The 27,780-nt window shown below is 41.9% G+C and overlaps 1 protein-coding gene across 2 annotated transcripts; it reads left to right on the top strand.

The window, feature by feature from the left end:
- The first annotated feature begins 938 nt into the window (after positions 1-938).
- Positions 939-26,913, top strand: ZNF875 (zinc finger protein 875). 2 transcript variants are annotated; one of them, XM_014794762.2, is made up of 5 exons: positions 939-1,318; positions 1,731-1,810; positions 11,905-12,031; positions 12,490-12,585; positions 24,426-26,913. In XM_014794762.2, exons 2-5 carry the CDS (start codon positions 1,787-1,789, stop codon positions 26,105-26,107), a joined length of 1,929 nt encoding a protein of 642 aa, XP_014650248.2. In that variant the 5' UTR covers positions 939-1,318; positions 1,731-1,786; the 3' UTR covers positions 26,108-26,913. The 2 variants fall into 2 exon arrangements, with proteins under 2 accessions (XP_014650248.2, XP_087277951.1); XM_087421825.1 differs by having other exon boundaries at positions 24,423-26,913.
- Positions 26,914-27,780: the final 867 nt, after the last annotated feature.

Raw genomic sequence — 27,780 nt, 5'->3', positions numbered from 1 at the left:
GTTGGAAGAGATTCTGGAGGAGGGGTGTGAAGATTTAAGAATAATCTTTGAATATTTGCACTATGATAGGTCTTGGAGGTGCCTTGGGGGTGGGGATTTGGGAGGGATGGTTACCAGGAAATTGTGGATATTAAGGAATTCAGGAAAGAAAAGAAGGCAGACCCTCACCTCCTATCAAGGCTACAGGCCAGTAGGTGCCATGAGGTTCATATAATGTTGGATCTATTCATGCCTTTCCTTGGGGCGGCGACTTTGGGTGCAAAATATAAGGGGGCACCAAAAAAAAAAACCTGGTACAAGATAAATATTTTAATGTAATATCTTCAAAAAATCTAAATTAATGCAAAAAAAACCCATGATGAACAAAACTGTCAGAATTATGCTTCCTCCCCGCCCCCCGCCCCGCTAGAAGTTTCCTCCAAGCAATAACTGTCCCCCAGCCTCCAGTAAAAATCCCAGGGATTTCTGGATCAAGCTGCGGGTCCTCACCACACTACTCGTACCACCAGGAGACCTTTTGCTCTTTGCACCAAATCCAACCTTTCCACCCCCAAAATCCCGGGACACATGACCAGAGCCACCCCCACCGCCATTCTGGGAGTTTGACCAAAGCCAATCCGCTCTTCCCGAAAATAGCCTTGGAGTTCCCTGTCTATACTGGCGCACCCTCCTACCCTCGGGGATGCAAGGCTGGTGTCGCCCCTATCCGGGAGTCCCAGCATAGCATCACCCCGCTGCCCCATCCGCCAAGTGCTTTGCCCTGAGCCAAGCCCCACCCGCTGGGCTCAGGCCCCGCCCGTCCCGACGCTGGTTTCTGCTCCACGAAAGGCGCACGGGGCAGAGACTTGGCGAGGACAAGCCCAGCCCATAGCGCCGCTGAAGGTCTGTGTGTACGGTGTGGCCTCCCGCCGCCGCAACGCCGGCCGGGCGCCAGGACCACATTCCCTAGAATCTTCGCACGTTTCTGCGATGCTCTCGGTGTCCACAGATCTCACTGGCCTTCGGAGGAGAAACCTGTGAACCTCGCGGTCTGGGCATCCTAACAACCGGCTCCTAAACTTGGTTGTATGACAGGCGCCGCAACTCACTCTCCGCCTCTCTGTCTCCAAGACTACACTCTCCAGAGGCCTCTGCGGCCACTTCCGTCCTCCGTCACGCTCGCCGCTGAGCGTGCAGCGTTGACGTAGCAGGGACACTTCCGGTTGGCGGGTCCAGCGCGTTAGCCTGGTTGGGCCTGCCTAGGCTGGTGTCTCCCACGGTTCTGCACTTGGTTCCCCGGGCTTCAGCCTCAGGATTGGCAACGTGCACCCCGCGTTCCGTGAGTGCCCTGTAGTCATAGCCTCGTCCAGTTAGCACATCCTTCTGCTCGTCCGCGTGTTACTGAAGGGTGCACAGGCTGGGAGAGGCAGAGCAGCCTCTGAACTCGCGGGCGCTCTCCTGTAAGCACCCCCAGGCCATTTTCCTTTCGTTGCAGCCCACAGTTAGAGACAGACCCTCACTCCGCTGCTGGGGGACATGGGCTTCACTCCCTGGCCGGAGCTTGGGGCTGACTTGAGGGTGCTCGGTCAAGCTGGATCTTTTTATCAGGGCCTGGGTGGGAATTGGGTTGTGCCGGTGGTTTCTGTGACGTTCCCGACTCCCAATTATGGAGCTCTGGAGCAGACCCCGCTTTAACTCGTGGGGAGAGAGTTTCCAAATAGGCACTTTCTCGTTTCTCTTTACATCCCCAGATCTGTCTTCTGAGACTTTGCCCTTCTCCAGGGAGAACACTCAGGAGACCAGGAAAATGGCCACGGGGCTCCTGAAAGAGGTGAGAGTTTCCTGTAAATTCCGTCTTGGCTGTCAACAGGATGGATCTGTTCCCTTTTCTTGCTCTGGAGGCTGCCTTGTTGGTACTGGGCAAAGTTCGCGCCTGGTCCTGGAGGGTCCTCATCTTGCATAGAGTCCTGCCTCAGCATTTCTTTCTGCTCCATCCATGCCACGGTTATCCACGAAGTAAATTGTGAACAACACACATAGAGCAGTTTAAATAAAAATACAGGGACATCCATGCTTAATTGTCCAGTGATAAGGATGAAGGGCAGGAATAGCAGAGATGCCTAAAGTTGTTGGGAAGAGCTTCCAGGAGAAGTAGGGCTGTGTGAGCTGCCCCTAAGGGTTTGGTAAGTTGGAGAGCTGGCAGAAGACATACCAGTGAGAAGAGGGCAGGAAGTGTGGTTAGTCTCAGAGGCTGGGCCGCTGGGCACACTGCCCTTGCCACAGTGTGGGAGGATTGTAGGGGCCCATGGACTTATATAAGGTTGATTTTTAAATATGTGCAGGTGAAGATACAGACTAGCTGTCCACATGTGGAACAGAGAGGTCTGACCTGAATTTTACACTTGAGCTCATTTTCAGCATTTAACAATGGGGAGATTTCACCAGAAATTCCAAATTTCCTGCTTCTCTGAAAATAAGTCTGCATTGTACTCTGGTGTCAACGAATTTGAGCTGAAAGTGTCTTCATCATTTGAACAAGTCTTGGCAGAGTCTATTTGCTGCACTTTCTACAATATCCTCCATACTGAAATTGAAACCACTGACCAGCTAACATTTTGCCTGGCTCTTTCATTTTTATTACCTACCTGGCCCCTGAAGGATTTTCATTTCCCACCTCTGAGTCTAGGTGGCCAGACTGTGTAGGCTTTGTCTTTGAGTAAAAGATGTTGAGAAGGGATTTGACATAAGGAAATCAATGATATGGGCATAAGGGACTTAGGGGGAAACTTTCTAATCCCTGAAAATGGTGATTATGTTGACCTTGACTTAATTGAATGTAGTTAACATTTATTATTGAGCACCAACACACAGTTGCTAGATCAGTTCACTATCTCTTTTGATATGGGTTAACTTGGTTATTTCAGATCTGCCTTGATTGTCCTTATCAACAAATCAGGGTAGAATTTAGACAGAAGAAGAGATCTCGATTTATTCTTAATCCTGGTCTCCTGTGGTGTAGATTTATAATTTCCTGGATGTTATCAGAACAACTTTGAGAGTTCTGTGTTTCTCATTTGTAAAATAGTTCATTCATTTGAAAGTACCAAGAATGCATAAGAAATCCAGTTCAGGACATTTCCCAAGGTAACATTGAACCTTTTGTGTGTACTTTCTTCACCAGTCATAATGTTAGTAGGGAAGCATTCAGATTTTCTTAGAAAAGCTAGAAATTCGTGTCAGCTGACTTTTCCTGCCCCTAATACTCTTTGGAAGAATTGATCAAAGGGCACAAGCATTTGAATGGATAAGTTGTTTAAGATGAAAGCTCTTCGCCTCCAGGAGTACCTGGCACACGTGAAATGTTTGGTGCTTGAAGGAACCACAACCTTAAATAAATTAATGTGAAGGAACTAAGTAACAAAGGAGTTTGTTTTGTTTGTTTTGGTATGTTATTTGGGGCATAAAATTAACCACATATTTCAGCGGGTTTGCGTAGAATTTCCAGGTACTCTTAATATGCGTGACAGCTGCATTATACACAACAATCTAGGCAAATATACAATAGGACATTAGGTATCACTGGCAAGGACCTTTGCCTGAGAGGATAAATTAGAATTCGTAACAAATGAGCTGGGTTAGCACATGATGTTACTAACTCTTAGCATTTTTTCATTGATTCCGTTGAATAAACTTGCTGAATGTCTGCTGTGTGCAGAACACGGTAGACTGCATTCAGTGATGTGTAAAGCATGGCCTGCACACTTATGTCTTCCGTTTTATTTTGGGATTTCTTTATCCTTGGGATTTGATTTAATTTATACACATACACACACCCCTACTTACATACATTTTGACAAACCTTAGTGATAAAATCGTAGTGTATTAAAGCTAGTGGCAGTGTATCTTCTCAGACCTCTTTTTTATAGATGGAGGAACAGCCAACATTTATCCCACTGAAAGTAACTTCTATAATAGGCCATTGAATGAATTAAATATTTCCCAAGCATTTAACTTGTTCCCAATATTTTTTTTTTATAATTTATTTATTTATTTATTTTTTCCCCCAAAGCCCCAGTAGATAGTTGTATGTCATAGCTGCACATCCTTCTAGTTACTGTATGTGGGACGCGGCCTCAGCGTGGCCGGAGAAGCGGTGCGTAAGTGCGCACCCGGGATCCGAACCCGGGCGGCTAGCAGCGGAGCGCGCGCACTTAACCGCTAAGCCACGGGGCCAGCCCAAACTTGTTCCCAATATTTAATTGTTGTAAAATAATGCTTCTATGATCAACTTTGTGCAAGAAATTGTTTTATAGATTTGTATTTATTCTCTAAACAAAAATATGACAAAGTAAGTAGAAATGACTGTTTTGAAGTAGTGGGCACTCATACCTGTTGGAGCTTTGAACCCTGCCTGTTCTCAAACATTTGATCCTATCAATTATTTCTTTTTTGAGACTCCCTTTTTCCATCACCATGTCTTTGCTTTACACTGTGCGGGTTAAAGTTTTTGTTGTTACACTGTGCAGTTTTACATTCCCCAGGTAGACCTGCCAGTGCAGATCTTTTTCTTCTCTCATGTGAATGTTCACAGTAGTGTCCTGATTTGTTTCCATGTGCTGATACAGTCCTTTGCTACCCACTGCATGTTTCTGTAATCCTCATTTTCCCCAACATTACAGTAACATCACTTTTCTGTTCAGAAGCTTTCAGTGGCTCATGACAGTGTTTTAGATATTTAGGACAGTCCCCGTTTCAAATGTATTGTCCTCTTGTCTGACATCATGTTCTGCTTATTCATTCAGAAAGTGTGTTTATTGCCGCCACAGCAGAGTCATCTCATATACACCTTTAACTTAGATAAATTCACTTTTTAGGCACTTGGCTGGAAAGAGGGAGAAAAATAACTATTCTAGTTGTTCACATGAATCTATCCTCTTTTCCATGTAATGACTTCATGCCCTGAAGTGAGAAATGGGAGGACTGAATCTGTTGCTCTCTAAATCTATCTTAGGAGTTTCTGGCTACGTGAACATCTTAGCAAGTCAAGAGTGATATTAGTTGCAAAGTATTTTTCATATAACATGACTCCTGTATCAGTGTATCAGTTAGCCTTTACTGCATAGTAAACCACCCCAAAACTTACTGACTTAGAACAAAATCACTTATTAGCACACAATTTGGTAGGTCAGCATTTTGAGTTGAGCACAGGTGGGTGTTTTGCAGCTTTCCCCTGGGCTTGCTCCTGTTGCTGCAGTCAGCTGACAGTTGTGACTGGAGCTGGATGGACCATCTGTCCACGACGGTTACCAAGCTGGTTGACTAGGGTGCTTTAGTTCTTGGTTCTTTTCCATGTGGTCTTAGGCTTATTCCAGAGACTCTGCTTGGGCTTCATCAAATGATGGTCTTGGGTTTCTCTATACAGCAAGAGAGAGGACAACCCCATCGAACAAGCACTTTTTAAGCCATGGCTTATGTCATGTTTGTTAATGTCCCTTTGACCAAAGCAAGTCACATGACCAAGTCCAGAGTTGTTGTGGAAGGGGATAACACAAGGGTATAGATACAGGGAGATATGATTCATTGGGGTTCATTACTGTAACTACCCTCTGATCCCAATGATTCATATCCTTCCCATGTGCAAGGTAAACTCACCTCTCTCCCAGGATCCCCAAAAGTTTCATCACAGACTCAAAGTCCAGTATCTTATGTATATCAGTCTGGATAGGCTTCTTCAGTGAAACTTCTTTTAAGTCAGAAACCTGTGTACTAAAAAGACAAGTCATTTGTTTCCCTCTACCCCCAACCACCTACCTAGTATGCAGTAGTGAGACAGGGATAGGAAAACTGCAATCGACATTCCCATTCAAAAAGGGGAGGGGGCCGGCCCCGTGGCTTAGCGGTTGGGTGCGCGCGCTCCGCTGCTGGCGGCCCGGGTTCGGATCCCGGGTGCGCACTGACGCGCTGCTTCTCCGGCCACGCTGGGGCCGTGTCCCATGTACAGCGGCTGGAAGGATGTGCAGCTGTGATATGCAACTATCTACTGGGGCTTTGGGGGGAAAATTAAAAAAAAAAAAAAAATTAAAAAAAAAAAAGGGGAGGAATTGGAGACACATGGGAGGCCTCTTCAGTTTGAACTGTCTGTAGCCCTTTTAGTCAAGTTGATACAATTTCTTTAAAAACTCTATGGGTTTTCCGTTTATCCTATTATAAGACCATTCTATTAAACAAAAGTTACAATCACAATTCTTTTTCAGATAGGCATCTCATCTTTGGGCAGGGTGTTGGTGCTGTGGGATAATACCTGTAAAAATCTCAGAAGCCCTTTTGTCTAGTTTAGAGTTTGCTAGACATCAGCTTAACACTTTCAGGGGTCGTAAAGTTTGGGTCTTTCAGCCAAACTCTTGATCTTTACCCTGAGGCCATTTCTTATTTTGAGACTTCTGCTGGCTGGAGAGACTGGAGATCTAAAACAGTTTTTATTTTCTAACCCAGCAAGTCCTGGCTTGTCTACATTTCCTCTAAATTAGGCTTGCAAACTGCTGAGTCGCTGCTTTAGCTCTTCTTTTTCTATACGTTATCGTAGATAGCTGGAAGCATCCATCTGAAGCTTTTAACAGGATTTCCAGAGATCTCTTTAGCCAGATCTGAAAATTCATTAGGTATTTTTTCTTTTTCAGGTATTTTTCTATTTTCCAAATTAGTGCAGGTGATAGTTTTGCTAATACATAACATGCCTTGTCTTTTTCAAGCTGTCAGAGTGATTTCCTCACCACTCTCCTAGCTTCTGCTAACGGTTTGTTTACTACTTTTCCCACCTTTGCTAACAGTTTCCTGGATGCTTTCCCAGCCTTTGCCCATGTCTTGTTCCCAAAGCTAATGCCACATTATAGGTATTTGTTATGGCAGCACTTTACTTCTATGTACCAATTTAATGCCATAAAACAAAATCATTTATTAGTTCACAGTCATGTGGGTCAGCAGTTAAACTTGGCACAGCTGAATGGTTCTTCTATTGATTTACCCGGGCTTACTCATGTGGCTGTAGTCAGCTGGCTGCTCAGCAGGAGTTGGATAATCTCATATGTCTGGCGGTTGACAGGCTGGTGGGCTGAGATACCGTGGTTCTTGGTTCTCTATGTGGCGTCTTTAGCAGGCAAGCTCACTTTATTTACATGGTGGCCTCAAGGTTTCCTGCACAGAAAGAAAGAAAGCCAGCCCCCAAACCCAAATGCCTTTTAAACTTCTGCAACATGTTTGCTGATGTCCCATTAAATAAAGCATGTCATACGGCCAAGCCTAGAGTTAGTTTAGGAGGAGAATGCATAAAGGGTAGAAACAGGGAGGCAGGATTCACTGGGGGCCATCAATTTAACAATCTACCAGTCAGATAGGATGCTCTGGGCTGCAAGCAACAGGAAATGCCACTTAGACTCTTCTAAACAGTAAGTAACTTAGCTCACATAAAAGGAAGTCCAGAGCCAGGACACACTTCGGGGTTGGTCCTCTGCCATGATAAGCTTGTCTAGGACTGGGGTTCTTTCATTCCTCCGCTATACTCTGCTCTCTACAGTCAGCCTCATCCAGGCTGGTTCCTCTCAGAGTCATAGGATGTTTACTAAGAGCAATTTTGTTTAATTCTCACAACAACCCTAAAAGGTAAGGTCTATTATAATAATATCCATTTTATGGAAAATTGAGACACAGAGATCTTAAGTTACTGATGCAAAGTCACAAGAGAAGGAGGGCTGTTTTTGAACACAGTTTGTCTCCAGAGTGTGCTTTTAGCCACTGAGTAGTTCTCAAACTTGACTGTGAATCAGAATCAACTGGAAGGCTTGTTAAACCAGATTGCTGGGCCTAACCCCCACAATTTCTGATTCATTGGCCCTGGGATGAGGCCTGAGAATTTGTATTTTTAACAAGTTCCCGAGGGATTCTGGTGTTGTGGGTTCAGGGACCACACTTAAAGCCAGTGCACTAAGCTGTGCTGCCTCTGTTGGGTCATCTGTGCCTATATTTATGAGCATCAGGAAAAGCATTGGCTTCCTATTACTCCCATCTTAAAAATGAAGTTGTCTTCTGCTAGAATCCTACAGCAGGCTTCTTGTGGCTTGTTAGTTAACATTGGCCATAGATCCATTCTTCAGCTGGCAAGGGGATGGATTACTTTTACACCTGTCAGGCCTCCCCTTGACTTGACTTTAATTCCCCACGCTGTGTTGCTATCTGGTGGGAGAGGTTTGGAATGGATCATGGGGAGTTATCCATTTAGTGTTTACCATACCCCCTACATGCATGGTTCTCAGACGTGCATTTTTCCAGGGCTGCGGGAATACCAATTGTGTCAAACTTGTTGAAATAACATAGGTTGGTCTCTAATGTAGCTCCTTTATCAGGGATTTTAAGGGGTGTGTGTGTGCGCGCATGTGTGCGTGTGCGTGTGGGTTCATTCTGAGAAGGGTTGTAAAATCAAATCACCACATGGACTAGGCAGATACCTGAATGAGTGAATAGTCTTTTTCTCTTCAACACTTAATTATGAACAGTTTCAGACATACAGAAAAAATACAAAGACTTGTACATTGACACTCATACTCTCCACCTAGATTCAACAATGGATATTTTGCTACATGTGCTTTACGACCTGTCTATCCGCATGTCTACTCCTCTACCATTAGTTTAAGGGCAGTACTCAGATATTGCCTTAAATGCACAGTAGAGCGTAGAGTTTTATGTTCCTTTGGCCTTTCAAACCCTTTGTGGGCTGCGCAACCTGCCTGCTGTCTTTTCCAACTAGCCATTTTTCATTCCTTATTCCTTCCCATCCCACGTGCCTTGTCTGGATTGCCTAGCCCTCTTCTCTCTCCTCGATCCTTCTAAGTCCTGCCTGCCCTTTAAGACTAAGATCATACCTCCCTCTCATGAAACCTGCCCTGATCTCTCTATCCTACCATAACCTCTCCTTCTTGAGATCCTCCTGACCCAGTGAGTCACAGCCATGACTATACTTAGGAGCCTTTAAAAGTATGAAAGCCCTATCCCCAGAGTCTGATTTGATTGATTTGTGGTGGGACCCAGGAATCCATAATGTAAAACACCACACAGTTGGCTCTAAAGTACAGCCAGGGATGAGGGGTAAGAACCACAGCTCTTACTCGTCCTGTCTGTGCTCTTTGTGATTAATTACACTGGGGCAGGCCAGGTTCTAGGATTGCTATTACTGTAGGTGGAAGGGGGGCCTAAGGTGGGGTAGCATCTTAAGGTCATTCCACAGCCCAGCCAATGTAGAAAAGTTGAGCTGGTAGTGGACAGGAAATTTAAGGGAGGGTCTGCTGAGAGGGTAAGAGCCCTGGGGAGGGCACAGCATGGAATTAGTTTGAGAGACACAGTGTCATCCCTCAAGGAGTGATGGTGTTCTGAGAAGGGGATGCAAAATCAAATCACCAGAGAGAGCAGGCGTGTACCTAAATGACTGAAACAGATAAGGTAGGAGTTGCAGCAATCTGCCTATAGCATGCCTAAGCTAACGGCCCCCAAGCATAAGTCACCTTCAGCCAACTGTGGCCCTACAGCAGTGCAAGGCCCAGAGTGGTCAGATTTATGGATTTCTTAACAGGATCCATAAGATGATATTTTCATATGACATCTCCCAATACATAATTGATATAAAAAAAGTTTTAAAGCAGTGTGTGGGTCAAACTAAACCTATCTGTGGACTGCAGATTGTACCCCATTTTAAAAGACAGAATAACTGATGGGCTAGGAAGTATCCCAGACCTGGATCCCTAGGCTCATTTGGGCTTAGTTTCTGCACACTTCCCACACTTCCATGCCACGGACCATTGTGTATTCCCACCCTCCAAAGTACAGCTTTCTAGGTAGCAGAGGGTCATTTGAAACTTTGTTAGTGAGATAACAATAATTGCATATTCAGTCATCTCGAAGTATTTGCTGCTTAGTGTTTGCAGGCTCTGTTCTAGGCACTGGGGCAACAGCAGTAAAAAATGCAGGTGGAACGTACAGTCTAGTGGGGAGTCAGAAAATAAAAATGAATAACGCATGCATTATCTAGAGTTAAAGGGATACAGTAAAGCAGGAGGGGGAATAAGAACCTGAGTAAGAAGTTGGAATTTTACATAGAATGGCCAGGAAAGTCCTCACTGTGTGCAGCAGTCAGTCATCTGAGTCATTGATCCACTCATCAGATCCTCCACTGCCCTGTGAGATGAGCACTGTGTTTTGTTTTTTATAATTTTATTTATTTATTTCCCCAAAGCCCCAGTAGATAGTCATATGTCATAGTTGCACATCCTTCTAGTTGCTGCATGTGGGACGTGGCCCCAGCATGGCCGGAGAAGTGGTGCGTTGATGCGTGCCCGGGATCTGAACCCGGGCCGCCAGCAGCAGAGCGCACGCGCTTAACCGCTAAGCCACAGGGCCGGCCCGAAACGAGGACTGTTATTCTCAGGTCAGGCCAAGAGGTTAACTGATTTGCCTAAGGGTACAGTAGTTGGGGACAGGTGAGTTCCAAATCCAGGCAGTGTGGTTGGAGTCCATGCTCTTTACCCATCCACTTCCATTCCTCAGGCCTGAGCAGGGCAGTGGCAATGTGAGGGAGGGGAGTGAGGGAGTCTTGCTATGAAGTATACCTATTGGTGAGTTATTTACCACCCTAGAGGCTCAGCTGCTTCAAGTAGAACATAAATGCTTAGACCAAGTAGTCGCTGAAACTCTTCAAACTCAGCAAGGTGATTTTTTTTTTTATTTGGTGAAGAAGATTAGCCCTGAGCTAACATCTGTTGCCAATCCTCTTTTTGCTGAGGAATATTAGGAGGTTAGCCCTGGGCTAACATCCATGCCCATCTTCCTCTACTTTATATGTGGGACACCACCACAGCATGGGTTGATAAGTGGTGTGTAGGTCTGCGCCCAGGATCTGAACTTGTGAACTCCGGGCCACCGAATTGGAGCACGTGAACTTGACCACTATGCCACCAGGCTGGCCCCAAGATGATTATTTTTTACTGTTTGGTTTTGTGTGTGTGTGTGTGTGTGTGTGAGGTCTTCCTCTTCTCCCTGCCTAAATTTAAACCTCCCAATGTGAAGGGATTTCTGTTTTGTTTTGCTTTTATCTCCCATAGTAGCCAGTCTAGGATGTTGATAGCAATAGGTGCACAAATGATGCTGGCTGGATAGAGTGAGGAGAACAATGGTCTTTGAACCCTTGGCACGAAGGTCATGTAGAGGAGGAAAAAAATATTTTTTCCTCTACCTAGCTTGGGTTCATTGGCTGGGGCCCTGTAAATTAGATGGACAAAAGACAGATTCACGAGAAAAACAAAGAAGTTTATTAACATGTGCATCCTGCATACACATGGGAGCACTCAGTGATGAGTAACTCAAAGGGGTGATTAGAACTTGGGCTCACATAGCATCTTAATGAAAGAACAATAACCTTTTAGAGAAGTGACAAGACAAAGGAAAAGGACTTTCAGTGTCTAGGACAGCAAATGGTGGGAAGGTAAATCTATGGGGGAACTAATGGACAATGAGGGCTAGTTGGTAAAGATTCCTCTGGGGCCCATCTCTAGGCTGGTAAGGGTCTAGAGTTGTCTGGTGATTAACTTCTATTCCTCCTGGTAGAGAGGGAAGGGGGGACACCTTTACAAATTTATGATCTGCTTTTAGGAAAGTGGAGGAGAGCAGAGAGCGTTTCTTGTCTGCTGCTTAATTTCCTTCAGCTCAAAATAATCCTGATGCCAAAATGGCCTATTTTGGAGTGTCATGTTCTGCTGCCCTTCATTTGCAATCCAAAGTAGGGTCTAGAAATCTTCTCTACCTCCCTCAAAGAAGCCTTTTGATCCCTATCCCGATCTGTGAGCAAGGCGGACTCCTGGATGAGCAGGGGTATGTTTTGTGTTGAAGGCGTTCGTGGCGTTCAGGGACGTGGCTGTGGACTTCACCCAGGAGGAGTGGAGGTTGCTGAGCCCTGCCCAGAGGACCCTGCACAGGGAAGTGATGCTGGAGACCTACAACCACCTGGTCTCGCTGGGTAAGGATGGCTTCGTTAGCGCTTAAAGTCAGCTCCGCAGAGTGTTTTCTACACGTTGCTAGGAAAGGCCACCCATGAAGCAGCTTTGTCCTAGTGTTGGGCTTAAAAACAATAATTTACCTTTTTCCTCAGGGCAAATCCGGATTTGGTGTTGTGTAAAGCAGATAGATTTATTCATGTTGTGTATGACACTGCATTTCCAGGCCTCTTTCCCAAGGCTGGGGCTCTCTTTTTACTTTATCTTGCTCCAAACCCAGGAGATTTTCATTCACCAAGTGTTAATATGCTGTTTTTCTGATTGGAGTCACCTTTTCTTACTCAACCCTTCTACTGCAGAGTTCACTATTCATAGGTCCTTTGTACCACCCTCCGGGTTTCCCTCCCCATGTTGGCTCTGAGTTCTGGAATGCCCCTTGAGCCATAACCAAGGGTCTCTTGTTTTCTTTTTCTATGAGCAGAAATTCCGCTTTCCAAACCAAAACTCATTTCTCAGCTGGAGCAAGGGGAAGAGCCCTGGGTAGAGGAGAGACAACATCCGCTGGGCCTCCGTCCAGGTGAGTGTGACGGAGGGTAGACAGGACACTCTGCAGCTGGGCAGATAGGGAAGGAGGAGGCATCTCTCAGGTACTGGGAGGAAGCTCTTCTCCAGGCCTCTCAGGTCCCTGGTAGGGCTGCCTGGCGTGACCTCCCTTCCAGAATATCATCTTTAGTTGAGAGAGGGACTTTCCTGGTTTCCTTGTCTCTTTCCTCCACTAGGAAGCCTCCCTTCCTCTCACTTGGCTTGCCTTCTCCATCATGCTCAGTCTTTTCTCATTCATGGGCTCTGTCTCTCCTCTTGATCTTAAAAACTGCACCTACCACATGAGCGTTGTCAGCTACCCTTTTAGATACTTTCCAGTTTCTCTTAGGCTAAGCATAATTGATTATCTCCACCTTTCTAGTTCCTATAATTTAAAAAAATTATTACTCAATAATTACTGTTACAGAAAGCTATGAATAATAATAAAACATGTACTCATGTGCCAACATCCCAGCTTAAGAAATAAAACATTACTTAAACAGTTGAAGCCCCCATTTCCCCTTCCCAGATTGTATCTTACACATCATCTTTATCCATTCATCCGTTGATGGGCAGTTGGGTTGCTTCCAAGTCTTGGCTATTGTGAATAATGCTGCAGTGAACATAGGGGTGCATATATCTTTTCAAATTAGTGTTTTCATGTTCTCTGGGTAAGTACCCAGAAGTGGAATAGCTGGATCATATGGTAGTTCTATTTTTAATTTTTTGAGAAATCTCCATACTCTTTTCCATAGTGGCTGCACCAGTTTGCATTCCCACCAGCAGTGTATGAGGGTTCCCTTTTCTCCACATCCTCTCCAACACTTATTATTTCTTGTCTTTTTAATTATAGCCATTCTGATGGGCATGAGGTGATATCTCATTGTAGTTTTGATTTGCATTTCCCTAATAATTAGTGATGTTGAACATCCTTTCATGTGCCTGCTGGCCACGTGTATATCTTCTTTGGAAAAATGTCTGTTCATATTCTCTGCCCATTTTTTGATCGGGTTGTTTGTCTTTTTGTTGTTGCGTTGTATCAGTTCTTTTTTTTTTTTTTTTTTAAGATTTTATTTATTTACTTATTTTCCCCCCAAAGCCCCAGTAGATAGTTGTATGTCATAGCTGCACATCCTTCTAGTTGCTGTATGTGGGACGTGGCCTCAGCATGGCCGGAGAAGCGGTGCGTCAGTGCGCTCCCGGGATCTGAACCCAGGCCGCCAGCAGCGGAGCGCGCGCACTTAACCACTAAGCCACGGGGCCTGCCCTGTATCAGTTCTTTATATATTTTGGAAATTAACTCCCTGTCAGATATATGATTTGCAAATATTTTCTCAGTTGGTGGGTTGTCTTTTCATTTTTTTGATGGTTTCCTTTGCCATGCAGGAGCTTTTTATTCCAATGTAGTCCCATTGGTTTATTTTTTTCCTTTGTTTCCCATGTCTAAGTAGACATGGTATTCAAAAAGATGCTGCTGAGACTGATGTCAAAGACCGTACTGTCTGTGCTTTCTTCTAGGAGTTTTATGGTTTCAGGTCTTACATTCAAGTCTTTAATCCATTTTGACTTAATTTTTGTATATGGTGAAAGGTAATGGTCTACTTTCGTTCTTTTGCATATGGCTGTCCAGTTTTCCCAACCCCATTTATTGAAGAGACTTTCCTTTCTCCATTGTACGTTCTTGGCTCTTTTGTCAAAGATTAGCTGTCCACAGATGTGTGGTTTTATTTCTAGGCTCTCAATTCTGTTCCACTGATCTGTGTGTCTGTTTTTCTGCCATACCATGCTGTTTTGATACTATAACTTTGAGTATATTTTGAAGTCAGGGAGTGTGATACCTCCAGCTTTGTTCTTTTTTCTCAGAATTGCTTTGGCTATTTGGGGTCTTTTCTTGTTCTGTACAAATTTTAGGATTCTTTGTTCTATTTCTGTGAAAAATGTCATTGAGATTCTGATTGGGATTGTATTGAATCTGTAGATTACTTTAGGTAATTTGGACATTTTAACTATGTTTATTGCTCCAGTCCATGAGCTTGGAATATCTTTCCATTTCTTTACGTCGTGTTCAGTTTCTTTCAGTAATTTCTTATAGTTTTCAGTGCATAGGTCTTTCATCTCTCTGGTTAAATTTATTCCAAGGTATTTTATTCTTTTTGTTGTGATTGTAAATGGGATTGTATTCTTGATTTCTCTTTCTGCTGGTTCGTTGTTAGTGTATAGAAAGGCAACTGATTTTTGTATGTTGATTTTGTACCCTGCAACTTTACTGTATTCGTTAATTATTTCTAATAGTTTTTTGGTGGATTCTTTAGGGTTTTCTGTATATAGAATCATGTCATCTGCAAATAGTGACAATTTTACTTCATCCCTTCCAGTTTGGATCCCTTTTATTTCTTTTTCTTGCCTAATTGCTCTGGCTAGGACTTCCAATATGTTAAATAAGAGTGGTGAGAGTGGGCATCCTTGTCTTGTTCCTATTCTTAGAGGAATAGCTTCCAGTTTTTCCCCATTGACTATGATGTTGGCTGTGGGTTTGTCATATATGGCCTTTATTATGTTGAGCTACTTTCCTTCTCTACCCATTTTATTGAGAGTTTTTATCATAAATGGATGTTGAATCTTGTCAAATGCTTTCTCTGCATCTATTGAGATATTCATGTGATTTTTATTCATTTTGTTCATGTAGTGTGTCACATTGATTTGTGGATGTTGAACCATCCCTGCATCCCTGCAGTAAATCCCACTTGATTGTGGTGTGTGATCCTTTTATTGTTTTGCATTCGATTTGCTAATATTTTGTTGAGGATTTTGCATCTATGTTCATCAACGATATTGGCCTGTAATTTTCCTTTTTTATGTAGTCCTCTCTGGTTTTGGTATCAGGGTAATGTTGGCCTCGTAAAATGAGTTAGAAAGTGTCCTGTTCTCTTCAGTTTTTTGGAAGAGTTTGAGAAGGATAGGTATTAAATCTTCTTTGAATGTTTGGTAGAATTCACTGGAGAAGTCATCTGCTCCTGGACTTTTGTTTTTTGATTACTGTTTTAATCTCTTTACTTGTGATTGGTATTCAGATTTTCTATTTCTTCTTGATTAAGTTTTGGGAAGTTATGATTCTAAGACTTTATCCATTTCTTCTAGGTTATCCAATTTGTTGGTGTATAGCTTTTCATAGTTTTTCTGTGGTAGCCGTTGTAATTTCTCGTCTTTCATTTCTAATTTTATTTATTTGAGACTTCTCTCTTTTCTTCTTAGTGAGTTTGACTAAGGGTTTGTCAATTTTGTTTATCTTCTCAAAGAAACAGCTTTTAGTTTCATTGATCCTTTATGTTGTTTTTTTCGTTTCTATTTCATTTATTTCCACTCTGATTTTTTATTTTCTTCCTTCTTCTGACTTTCGGCTTTGTTTCTTCTTTTTTCTAGTTTTTTAGGTATAGTGTTAGATCGTTTATTTGGGATTTTTCTTTTTCTTGAGATAGGACTGTATTGCTATAATCTTCTCTCTTAGTACCACTTTTGCTGCATCCCATGAGTTTTGGTATGTTGTGTTTTTGTTTTCATTTGTCTCCAGGTATTTTTTTATTTCTCCTTTGATTTTTTCATTGATCCAATGGTTTTTTGGTAGCATGTTGTTTAGTCTCCACATATTTGTGACTTTACCAGCTTTCTTCTTGTAGTTGATTCCTAATTTCATATCATTGTGGTTGGAAAAGATGCTTGATATGATTTCAGTCTTCTTAAATTTATTGAGGCTTGTTTTGTTTCCTGACATATGGTCTATCTTTGAGAATGTTCCATGTGCACTTGAGAAGAATGTGTATTCTGCTGCGTTTGGATGGAATGTTCTATGTATATCTATTAAATGCATCTGGTCTAGTCTTTCATTTAAGGCCACTGTTTGCTCGCTGACTTTCTGTCTGGATGACCTATCCATTGATGTCAGTGGGGTGTTAAAATCCCCTACTATTATTGTGTTGCTGTCAATTTCTCCCTTCAGGTCTGTTAATAGTTTGCTTTATAAACTTTAGTGCTCCTATGTTAGGTGCATCTTTATTAATAAGTGTTATGTCTACTTTATGGAATGTTATCATTATATGATATCCATCTTTGTTTCTTGTTATCTTTTTAGGCTTGAAGTCTATTTTGTCTGATATAAATATGGCTACATCCACTTTCTTTTGCTTGTCATTTGCTTGGAGTATCATCTTGCATCCCTTCACTCTCAGCCTGTGTTTGTCTTTAGAGCTGAGATGGGTCACCTGGAGGCAGCATATTGTTGGGTCTTGTTTTTTAATCATCCAGGCGTTCTTTGTTTTTAGATTGGTGAGTTCAATCCATTTGCATTTACAGTGGTTATTGATATATGAGGGCTTAATACTGCCATTTTATCTTTTGTTTTCTGATTGTTCTATATTTCCATTCTTTTTCCTTGTATTTGTGTCTGCCATTTCCATTTGGTGGTTTTCTTGAAGTTTTTCTCAGTTTTCTCTTTATTTATGATTTGTGACTCTGCTCTGATTTTTTGTTTTGTGGTTACCATGAGGTTTATATAAAAGATCTCATAGATGAGATAGTCCTTTTTCTGCTGATAGCATCTTATCTCTATTTGCCTATGGAGGTTCCATCCTTTTCCTCTTCCCCTTCTATGTTTTTGTTGTCACAAATTATCCTTTTTTGTGTTTTGAGTTTGTGACCAAATTGAAGTGGTTATAGTTATTTTTGATGCTTTCTTTCCCTTTAGCCTTTATGTTATAAGTGTTTACTAACCTATTCTGTTATAGGGTTGCAATTTTCTGATTCTGTCTGCCTGTTTATCACCTTGCTCAAAGCTTTGTATACCTTTGCCTTTTCGTTTTTGGTAGGAGAGCTCCTTTCAACATTTCTTGTAAGGCAGGTCTAGTGGCGATGAAGTCTCTCAGCTTTCGTTTGTCTTGGAAAGCTTTTATTTCTCCTTCATATCTGAAGGATAACTTTGCTGGATGAGTCTTCTTGGCTGCAGTTTTTATCTTTAAATAGTTTGAATATATCATTCCACACTCTCCTAGCCTGTAGAGTTTCTGCTGACAAATCCACTGATAGCCTGATGGAGGTTCCTTTGTAAGTTATTTTCCTCTCTCTGGCCACCTTTAATATTCTTCTTTGTCATTGACTTTTGACAGTTTTGATATAATATGCCTGGAGAAGGTCTTTTTGCACTGAGATAATTAGGAGTTCTATTAGCTTCATGTGCTTGTATATTTAGTTCCTTCCCCAGGTTTGGGAAATTCTCAGGTATTATTTCTTTGAATAAGCTCTTTGCTCCTTTCTCCCTCTCTTCTCCTTCTAGGATACCTATTATCTTTATGTTGCTTTTCCTAATCGAGTCAGATATTTTTTGTAGAATTTTTTCATTTATTTTCAAATTAGTTCTCTCTCCTCTTCCACGTGAATCATTTCTAGATTTCTATTTTCAAGCTCACTAATTCTCTCTTCCATGTGGTCTGCTCTATTTTCAATGCTTTCTACTTTATTTTTCATCTCATTGTGTTCTTTGTCTCCAGAATTTCTGTTTGGTTTATTTTTAGAGTTTTAATCTCTTTGATGAATTACTCTTTCTGTTCATTAATTTTATTCCTGAGCTCATTGAACTGTGTTTCTGAGTTTTCTTATAACTTATTGAGTTTCTTGCAGACAGCTATTTTGTATTCTCTGTCAGTTAGATGGTAATCTTCTGTGACTTCAGGTTTGGTTTCTGGAGAGTTGTCATGTTATTTCTGTTCTGCTGTGTTGCTGTAGTTTTCATGGTACTTGATGAGTTGATCATCTGCTGGAGCATTTGTGGTAGCAAACACCTTTTTTATTTGGGTAAGGCTTTGGTTACTTTGGTTCTGAGCTGCCTCTGGTTGAATTTGAGAGCCTGCACTTTCCACCCTCCACTGCCTCTGCTAGAGGCATTGTCAGTGCCCTCCTTGTGCTGCTTGTACCTCTGAGGTTGCTGGTGCCTTGCTGCTTACAATGTCACTGCAGTTTCAAGTGTTGCTGGTGGGGTCACCAGGCTGTGAGCACTTCTGATGCTTCTGGGGTTGCTTGGGTCTTGTATTCCCTCACTGGCTCTTTTTGGGCTCTCCATGGGCTTGGGTGCTGCTGCCACGTGTACCACCTGCAGTGCTGCTCCTGGGTTATCTGAGGGTGCTGGCAGCACTGCTGCCAGGGGCACTGGGTTCATGGGTGTCACTGTTGCTACTGGACGCCTGGGGCTTGTATGCAGCCCCTGCTGCTGGTAGATCCGATGTCAGGGGTGCTGCCATTAGGGGCTGGATCACAGGTTCTGCTGTGGTTCCTGAAGCCTCAGATCACAGGTGCCACCTGCCACTGCTGGGGGAGGAGCACAGGCTAAGCCATGAGTGTTGTTGCTGGTCCTGCAGCCTCTGGTTGCTGGCGGGCACCATTGTGCTGTTTGAAACCTCAGGTTGGGGCACCTACCCTTGCCAGGGAAATCCACATTTTGGATGCTGTCCCCTCGCTGGAAAGACTGGCACCACTGCCAGGGGAGGCAGGGGGAGCTGGGTCGCTGGCACTGCTCTGTGTCCTGAAGCCTTAGGACGTGTGCCCTACGCCACTGCTTGGGGGAGCAGGGGCTAAGCCACGAGTGCCATGGCGGCCCCTGCAGCTTCTGTTCGCCAACATGCACACCAGTGTGAGGATCCGTGTTTTGGATTGCCACTGCTGGGGAGGCTGCTCCTGGTTTCTAGGGGAGGAGGCTGCTCCCCTGGTTCCACTGCCTCCCAGAGGTCCAGTCCACCCACTTTCGGATGCGTAGATGCATGGATCTCTCAGATGTTGTAGTGTGCTGTGTATGGAGTCCTTTGTTGGTCAGTGGATATCCAACTGGTTGTAACTTAGAGGGGTGAGACAAGTTTTATCGTTGTTTTCTGCAGTGGATTCTTGTGACCAATTCAGTCTGCTGCCATTTTCAGAAGTAGGCTTCATCCTATTTATTTTTGACTTGATATTTCGAAATTAGTTGAAAATTACAGAAAACTTTCATAAATAAAAATAGTATAAAGAACATCTTTGTATCCTCTACACACACACATATCTATGTGTAAATATATATATGGCATATGTTATTATAAAATGGCATCATAAAATCACCTATTAATGTTTTACCTAATTTGCTTTATCATTTGTTTGTGTGCTCTCTTGTGTGCATGCTCTCCCTTCTCCTTCCCTCCCTTGAAATGCATGTGTATATATTTATATATGTGTGTGTGTGTGTGTGTGTGTGTGTGTGTGTAGGTTCATATATGGATGTTTGTTAAAAGATTTTCTAAGAATGGCAATATTCTCTGATATTATCACAGTGCAGTTATCAACCTCAGTAAATTTAACTTTGATGCAGTAATTTTATCTAATACCTACCTGTCATAATTTTATCAGTAGACACAATATCTTTTTTTCCTCTCTAAAATGTGATCTAGTCCAGGTTTAGGTCCCACATTTACATGTCGTTTCTATTTAGTCTCCCTTAATATAGACCATTCAATAACCTTTCTTTGTCTTTTATGACATTAACGTTTTAGGAGTATAGAGTTCCACAGCTTCTGCTTTTTTAACAACTTCGTCGAGGTATAATTTATATACCATAAAATCTACTTATTTTAAGTGTACAGTTCAATTATTTTTAGTAAACTTTTACAGTTGTATGATCATCACTTCTATCCAACTTTAGAACATTCCATCACTCTTGTGCCCATTTGCATCTATCCTTCCTCTCATCTAAGCTCCAGGAAACCATTGATATGCTGGCTCTATAGATTTGCTGGACAGTTTACATAAATGGTATCATAAAATATATAGTCTTTTGTATCTGACTTCTTTCATTTAGGATAATGTTTTTGAGGTTCATCCATGTTGCCACATGTATCAATAATTCATTCCTTTTTATTGCCATATAATATTTTATGTATGGATATACCACATTTTGTTTGCCCTTTCACAGGTTGATAGACTTTTGGATTGTATCCACTTTTTGGCTATTGTTAATAGCGTACCAGTCTTGATGCGGACATGTGTTTTCATTTCTCTTGGGTAGATAACTAGGAGCAGAATTTCTGGATTGTATGGTATGTTTATGTTTAACCTTTTAAGAAACTGCAAAATTGTTTTCCGAAGTGGCTGTATGTTTCTATTTTACGTTTCTATTTTCTATTTTTACAATTTCTACTAGCAATGTATTAGGGTTTCAGTTTCTCTGCATCCTTGACAGCACTTGGAATTGTCTCTAGTTTTGATAATAGACATTCTAGTGGCTCTGTAGTGGTATCTCATTGTGGTTTTAATTTACGTTTCCCTAATGACTAATGATTTGATGTTTTCATGTGCTTGTTAACCATTTGCATCTCTTCTTTGGTGAAATAGCTATTCAATTCTTTTGCCCATTTTTCATTGGATTGTTTGTCTTCTTATTGAGTTGTAAGAGTTTTTCATATATTCGAGACACAAGTCCTATATCAGACATAGGATTTTAAAACATTTTTAAGTCTATGAAATGAAGTTTCAGAAAAAAAGACAAGTCTGTGGCTTGTCTTTTCGTTCTCTTAATGGTGTCTTTTCAAAACATAAAAATTTTAAATTTAATTTTTTGTCCAATTTAATCATTTTTTTAATGGATTGTGCTTTTGGTAGTGTAACTAAGAACTTTTTGCTTAACCCAGGGTTATGAAGATTTTTCTTCTAGAAGTTTTATATTTTTAGCTTTTACGGTTAGGGCTGTGATCCATTTTGAGTTATTTTTGTTTATTGTGTGAGGTGAAAGTCTAAATTCATCTTCTTGCATACAAATATTCAATTGTCCTGGCAGTATTTGTTAAAAAGGGTATGCTTTCCCCCATTGAATTGTCATGGCACATTTGTTGAAAATCAATTAAAAAAATTTTAAGTGTGCTATTTTAATTCCTCTCTTGATTTTTTAGTTCTTTTTTTTGGAGTTATTTTCTTAATGCTGCTCTAGAAATTAAAATATGTATCTTAATTTATCACAATCTACTTCTAATTAATACTAAATTAGTTCCAGTAAAATATTTATATATATATATTATAAAGCCCACAATATTATAATAATCTTATACAATTTAGAGAAATTAAGAAGAAAAGAGAAAAATATGTGTATGTTGTCTTCTGTATTTACCCATGTGTTTACCAGTTTTGGTGGTCCTCATTGCTTCCTGTGGATTTGAGTTAGTGCCTGGTGTCATTTCTTTTCAGCCTGAAAGACTTATTTAGTATTTCTTGTAAGGCACATTTGCTAGCAACAGATACTCTGAGTACTTGTTAATCTATGAATATCTTTATGTCAACTTCATTTTTGAAAGATAGTTTTGTGAGGATAGAATTCTTCATTGATAATTTTTTGCTTTATTTCAGCACTTTGAATATATCATTCCACTGCCTTCTGGTCTCCATGGTCTCTGATGAGAAGTTAGCACTGATCATATTGTTTCTCCCCCTACACATGTTGAGTCATTTTTCCTTTGCTGCTTTCAAGATTTTCTCTTTGTCTTTTTTTCTGATAGTCAACAGTTTGATGTGTCTAGCTAGGGATCTCTTTATGTTTGTCTTGGGATTTGTTGAGCTTCTTGGATCTGTAGATTAATGTCTTGGGATTTGTTGAGCTTCTTGGATCTGTAGATTAATGTTTTTCATCAGATTTGGGACTTGTTAGCCATTATTTCTTCAGATATTTTTTCTGCTCTTTTCTCTCTGTCTTCTCCTTCCTGAGTTCCCATTATACATTGGTTGGTTTGCCTGATGATGTCCTACAGGTTTCTGGGGCTCTTTGTTTTTCTTCAATCTTTCTCTCACTCCATTCTTCAGTTGAGGTAATTTCTATTGATGTATCTTCAACTTCATTGGTTCTGTTACAAACTCAAATATGCTGTTGTATGTCTCTAGTAACTTCGTAATTTCAGTTATTTTACTTTTTAATTTCAGAATTTCCTTGTTTCCTTTTAAGAGTTTCTATTTTTTTAATGGAATTCTATATATATATTTTGTTTTTTGGTGAGGAAGATTAGCCCTGAGCTAACATCTGCTGCCAGTCCTCCTCTTTTTGCTGAGGATAATTGGCCCTGGGCTAACATCTCTGCCCATCTTCCTCTACTTTATATGTGGGACGCCTGCCACAGCATGGCTTGATAAGTGGTGCATAGGTCCATGCCCAGGACCCAAACCTGCGAACCCTGGGCACTCGAAGCAGAGCGCATGAACTTAACCACTACACCACTGGGCTGGCCCGAAATTCTCTATTTTGTAAATTATCATACTCCTTTAGTGTTTTACACATTATTTCTTTTAGTTTTTTTAATATATTCATAGTATCAGCTTTGAAGTCTTTTTTTTTCCCCCTAAATCAACATTAGGGTTCACTCAGCAACAGTTTCTATTGGCTGCATTTTTTTCCTGAGTATGGGTCACTCTTTCCTGTTTCTTTGAAAACTAGGTATTTTAGGTATTATATTGTAGCGCTTGTAGTATCTTATTATATTTCCTGCCTGAATATTGTTGTTGTTACTGCTCTTTGTTTAGTAACTTTTCTAGGCTAAATATGTGGAATATGTTTCCTCTGTGAAGAAGATGTTTCTACTTGATTTTTTATTGTATTCTTCTGTTTATTTTTAATCCTGGCTTCCTAGATTTCAACCTTGTATCTTCAAAGCTTAGTGGTCTGCAAAAATTGGCTGTGAGTTGTATTCAAACACTTTGAGCCAATAAGGCTTCCTGCTTCTGCCAGTGGATAAGTGTGTGAGCTGGGGAGTGCATTGAAGTTTCTGTAGTTTTCAGGTCTTTCCAGCTTTTTACTTTCCACTGATCCCTCTCATTTTTCCTGTGCACCTGGTTGTAGCCTCCATGTCAGGCAGGAATATGTGCAGAGCTTGGGCCCCCAACAGTCTTTCTTGCTTTTGCCAACAGCCTTCTAGTCAGCCAGGATTGTGTGGAGAGCTTATCAAGCCCCTCTCCGGCTCTCTCACTTTCAGGCTCTTCCTGCTACATTGCTGGATAGTCTGCCAGTCTTTTTTGTTGTCACAACCAAGACTTCAACCTCAGCAGTCACTGGCCTTCTGTGTTCATTTACACCTAGATCACTGCTTTTATTGACAGTTCCACTGGGCGTTGGTTTCTCACCTTCCACTCCAAATCAAGTGAGCCCCCTCCAGCAGCAGCAAAACTGATCCTTTCTGGCCTGCCCTGGTATAACTACCATACCACCCAAGCTAGGGGATTGGAAGGGTGAGAGCAGCTCCAGGCAATAATGCCACAGACTCCTACTCTTCTTATGTGAAGTTCAGTGTTTTTTATGAATAAACACTTCTCAATTGATTGTATGTTTTTGGTTGATTTCTAGAACCCCTGAAACTTTTTAGTCTGTTGGGTAATGTGAAAACAAGTCCTTGGTATGAGTTTCATACATTGCAGTAGGACAAGAGTCAACAAACTTTTTCTGTAAAGGGCCACACAGTAAATATTTTAAGCTTTCCAGGCCACATGCAGTCTGTTGCATTGTCTCCTTTCTTTTCTTTATTTTTATTTCAACCCTTTAAAAAGGTGAAAACCATTTTTAGCTGGTAGGCCTTAGAAAAACAGGTTGCAGGCTGGATTCGGCCCACTGAGCAAGTTTGCCAACTCCTGCAGTAAAAAATGTAATGCATAAAGTGAAATGAAAAATAGATCTTGGGAAGGATGTTAGATGGGAGATAGCTTGTGATGTAAACATATTATGAATGAACTGTGGGCAAAGCAGAATGGCCTAGGAAGCCCTACCTATGACTACTCTGACTAAAAACATTCTTTCTTCAGCAGGATCAAAGCTAGAAATTCAACCTTGTCCCTCCTGCCCTCTGGCATTCTCTAGTCAGCAAGCCCTCAGCCAGCATGTGTGGCTCAGTCATCTCCCTCAGCTATTCTCAAGTTTATGTGCAGGAAATCATCTCTATCCAGGGAAACACTATCCAGAAGATCAGAAACAGCAGCAGGAGCAGCTCTTTGATCAAACCTGCTCCAGCGACGAAGCAGAAATTCAAGAGAAAGAAGAGGGCTCCAAAGCCTTTTTTGGGAGAGTAAGCAAAAGCAACATTTCAAAGGCATTCTCCAGCCCACCAGAAGAGCAGCCAGTAAGGTCCAAGGAAGACAGAACAGTGGTGGATATAGGGCCCAGCCCAGACCAGAGGACACACTTTGAGGAAACAGACAAAGTATTGCATGGTTTAGAAGTCTCAGGATTTGGAGCAATCAAATATAGAGACTTGGGGCTAGGCTTTAGCAAGGGGTCAAACCTGCTCAGCCTCCCGAAGACACTCCTGGGGGAGACACCTTATACGTACAGTGAGTGGGGACAGAGCTTTAGCAGTATATCAGTCCTCATCAAAAACCAGAGGACACACTCTGGAGAAAAGCCTTATGTGTGCAGGGAATGCGGACGAGGCTTTACCTGGAAGTCAAACCTTGTCACACACCAGAGGACACACTCAGGAGAGAAACCTTATGTGTGCAAGGAGTGTGGACGAGGCTTTACTTGGAAATCAAACCTCTTCACACATCAGAGGACACACTCAGGGGTCAAGCCTTATGTGTGCAAGGAATGTGGGCAGAGCTTTAGCCTGAAGTCAAACCTCATCACACACCAGAGGGCACACTCGGGGGAGAAGCCTTTTGTGTGCAGGGAATGTGGGCGAGGCTTTTGCCAGCATTCACACCTCATCAGACATAAGAGGACACATTCAGGAGAGAAGCCATATGTGTGCAGGGAGTGTGAGCAAGGCTTTAGCCAGAAGTCACACCTCATTAGACACTTAAGGACACACACAGGAGAGAAGCCTTATGTATGCACAGAATGTGGGCGTCACTTTAGCTGGAAGTCAAACCTCAAGACACACCAGAGGACACACTCAGGGCTTAAACCTTATGTGTGCCTGGAGTGTGGGCAGTGCTTTAGCCTGAAGTCAAACCTTAACAAACACCAGAGGTCACACACAGGAGAGAAGCCGTTTGTGTGCAGAGAATGTGGGCGAGGCTTTACCCGTAAATCAACCCTCATCACACACCAGAGGACTCACTCAGGGGAGAAGCCATTTGTATGTGTGGAATGTGGGCGAGGTTTTAATGATAAGTCAACCCTCATCTCACACCGGAGGACACATTCAGGGGAAAAGCCTTTCATATGCAGGGAGTGTGGTAGAAGGTTTAGCCAAAAGCCAAACCTATTTAGGCACAAGAGGGCACACTCAGGTGGTATCCCCTTTGTGTGCAGAGAGTGTGGGCAAGGCTTTTGTGATAAGTTAACTCTCATTACACACCAGAAGGCACACTCGGGGGGGAAGCCTCATGTGTGCAGGGAGTGTGGGCAAGGCTTTAGCCGGCAGTCACACCTTATTAGACACCAGAGGATACATTCAGGAGAGAAGCCTTATATTTGTAGGAAGTGTGGGCGAGGCTTTAGTCGGAAATCAAACCTCATCAGACATCAGAGGACACACTCAGGATAGAAACCTTGTGTGTACAAGGAGTGTAGTGAAACCTTTAGCCAAGAGTCACACTTCATGAGACACCAGAGGTCACACTCAGGGCTGTGGCTTTAGTAGTAAGTCAACCATTGCCAGACGCCGAAGTGGAGACATCTTATGTGCGATGGGAGTATTCACGAGGCTGTTAATGGTAAGATTCAACATCTCCAATCCACCTGAAGGAGAGTTGCTGGCCTGTTTTCTGGAGCTCTGGCTTTCCCTAGTGGGGCTGGTGGTTGTGGAAGGTCTCTCAGGTAACTTGATGAAGGGAGTACTTCTAAACAGGTTGAGGTTAGGGAAGAGAGACTATTCCAATGTCATTTCCCAAGTACACCTGCATACTCCTTCCGCAGTAACCTGGATGTTACAGAAACAACAATACTACAGCTTGTCTCTAGTGTCTGTCTGACCTTCTGAGAACAAGAGGCTTAACAGAAACCATGGCTGATTTAATCTTGCTTCCCCAGAGCATGCCCCAGCAGAGTCAGCTTCAGGGAGAGTTTGGGAAATGGTGAATTCATGGGGACAGAGCACATGGGTAGAGGAAGGTTTTATTATGCAAAGGGCTGACAGGTAAGAAAGATTGTAACTGTCATAGCTCTAGGTTTTGGGAAGGAGTATCTGTTTTTGGAAATACTGTCCCTGTGCTTGCTTCCCGGGGCTTTCTCTGGTTTCCAGATTGAATCCATAATGAAGATAATTTTATTGACTGGTGTATTTAGACTAGAACTGTATTATGTGCTTTTATGAAGAAAACACACACTTAAATATAAAAATAGAAAATGAAATTCCTTTCTATTTTTCTTTGAATTACCATACAATATCCCACAGGTAATTCTTCAGTTTAAATCTTTCTAACCATTGTAAACTATGCTATTTTTCTGGTTGGGAATACGCTCTTTTTGAAAATGGCAGTGTCCCACAAATTAACTTATAATCCTGGGCCAAGTCCCATGCTTTTTCGTGGAGCTTGACTAATGATTCTTAATTTTATTTGGAAAGTGAAATTTCCAAGAATGGGCAGGAAAATATATGAACTGTATAATAACATGTCTTTTTACCTGTGTACAGGTATTTAGAATAGATCTTTAGAACCAGATAAAAAATAGAAAAACAAACTCACTTATATATGAGTATTTAGAAAATGCTGGAGCAGGATTTCAACCTAGTGTGAAAATGGCAAGTACAAGTTTCAGTGTTTGACTCATTGGCTCTCAGTGTAAGGAGAAAATAAACATAGCTCTCAAAGTCTCAATATCCAAAGGAGTTCGAGTTAGGGAAGCACTGTCTCAAATAATATGAGGTGTAGGAGTCTTAATATTTGTTCAACATCTAAGTTTGAGTGGAGCGAGCAGAACTTGGTGCAAAATTATGAAACATTATCCTAGATGGAGCAGTGGGCATGGCCTGTGCTTCTCATCCCTCCCCATGGTAGTTCCTGACCTCATGTTCTTACTCCTCAATAGAAAAATACCCTTTGAGTCTTAGAATTTAATTATTCTTTTCCATAAACTCATATCACAAAGATTCCAAAATTAAACATGTATCTTATACTGTTTTTTAACTTTCAGAAGGAATATTACAGTTTTCAAGGTAATTGGTCCATAAAACTAAAAGATTTTGGCTTTAATTGTTTGAGATTCTCAACAAGAAAA

Source organism: Ceratotherium simum, chromosome 33 (genome assembly GCF_057802395.1).
Source record: "Ceratotherium simum simum isolate JZ-2026a chromosome 33, ASM5780239v1, whole genome shotgun sequence".
NCBI lineage: Eukaryota > Metazoa > Chordata > Mammalia > Perissodactyla > Rhinocerotidae > Ceratotherium > Ceratotherium simum.
Note: the sequence above shows the minus strand (reverse complement) of the source record. Positions and strands in the feature narration are given on the sequence as shown.

Bases quoted from the DNA above. Each gene is read 5' to 3' on its own strand.
- ZNF875 (XM_087421825.1), top strand. From the start codon at position 1,787: ATGGCCACGGGGCTCCTGAAAGAG. The intron at 1,811-11,904 runs GTGAGAGTTTCC...TTTGTGTTGAAG, and splicing joins CCACGGGGCTCCTGAAAGAG to GCGTTCGTGGCGTTCAGGGA. The intron at 12,032-12,489 runs GTAAGGATGGCT...TTCTATGAGCAG, and splicing joins CAACCACCTGGTCTCGCTGG to AAATTCCGCTTTCCAAACCA.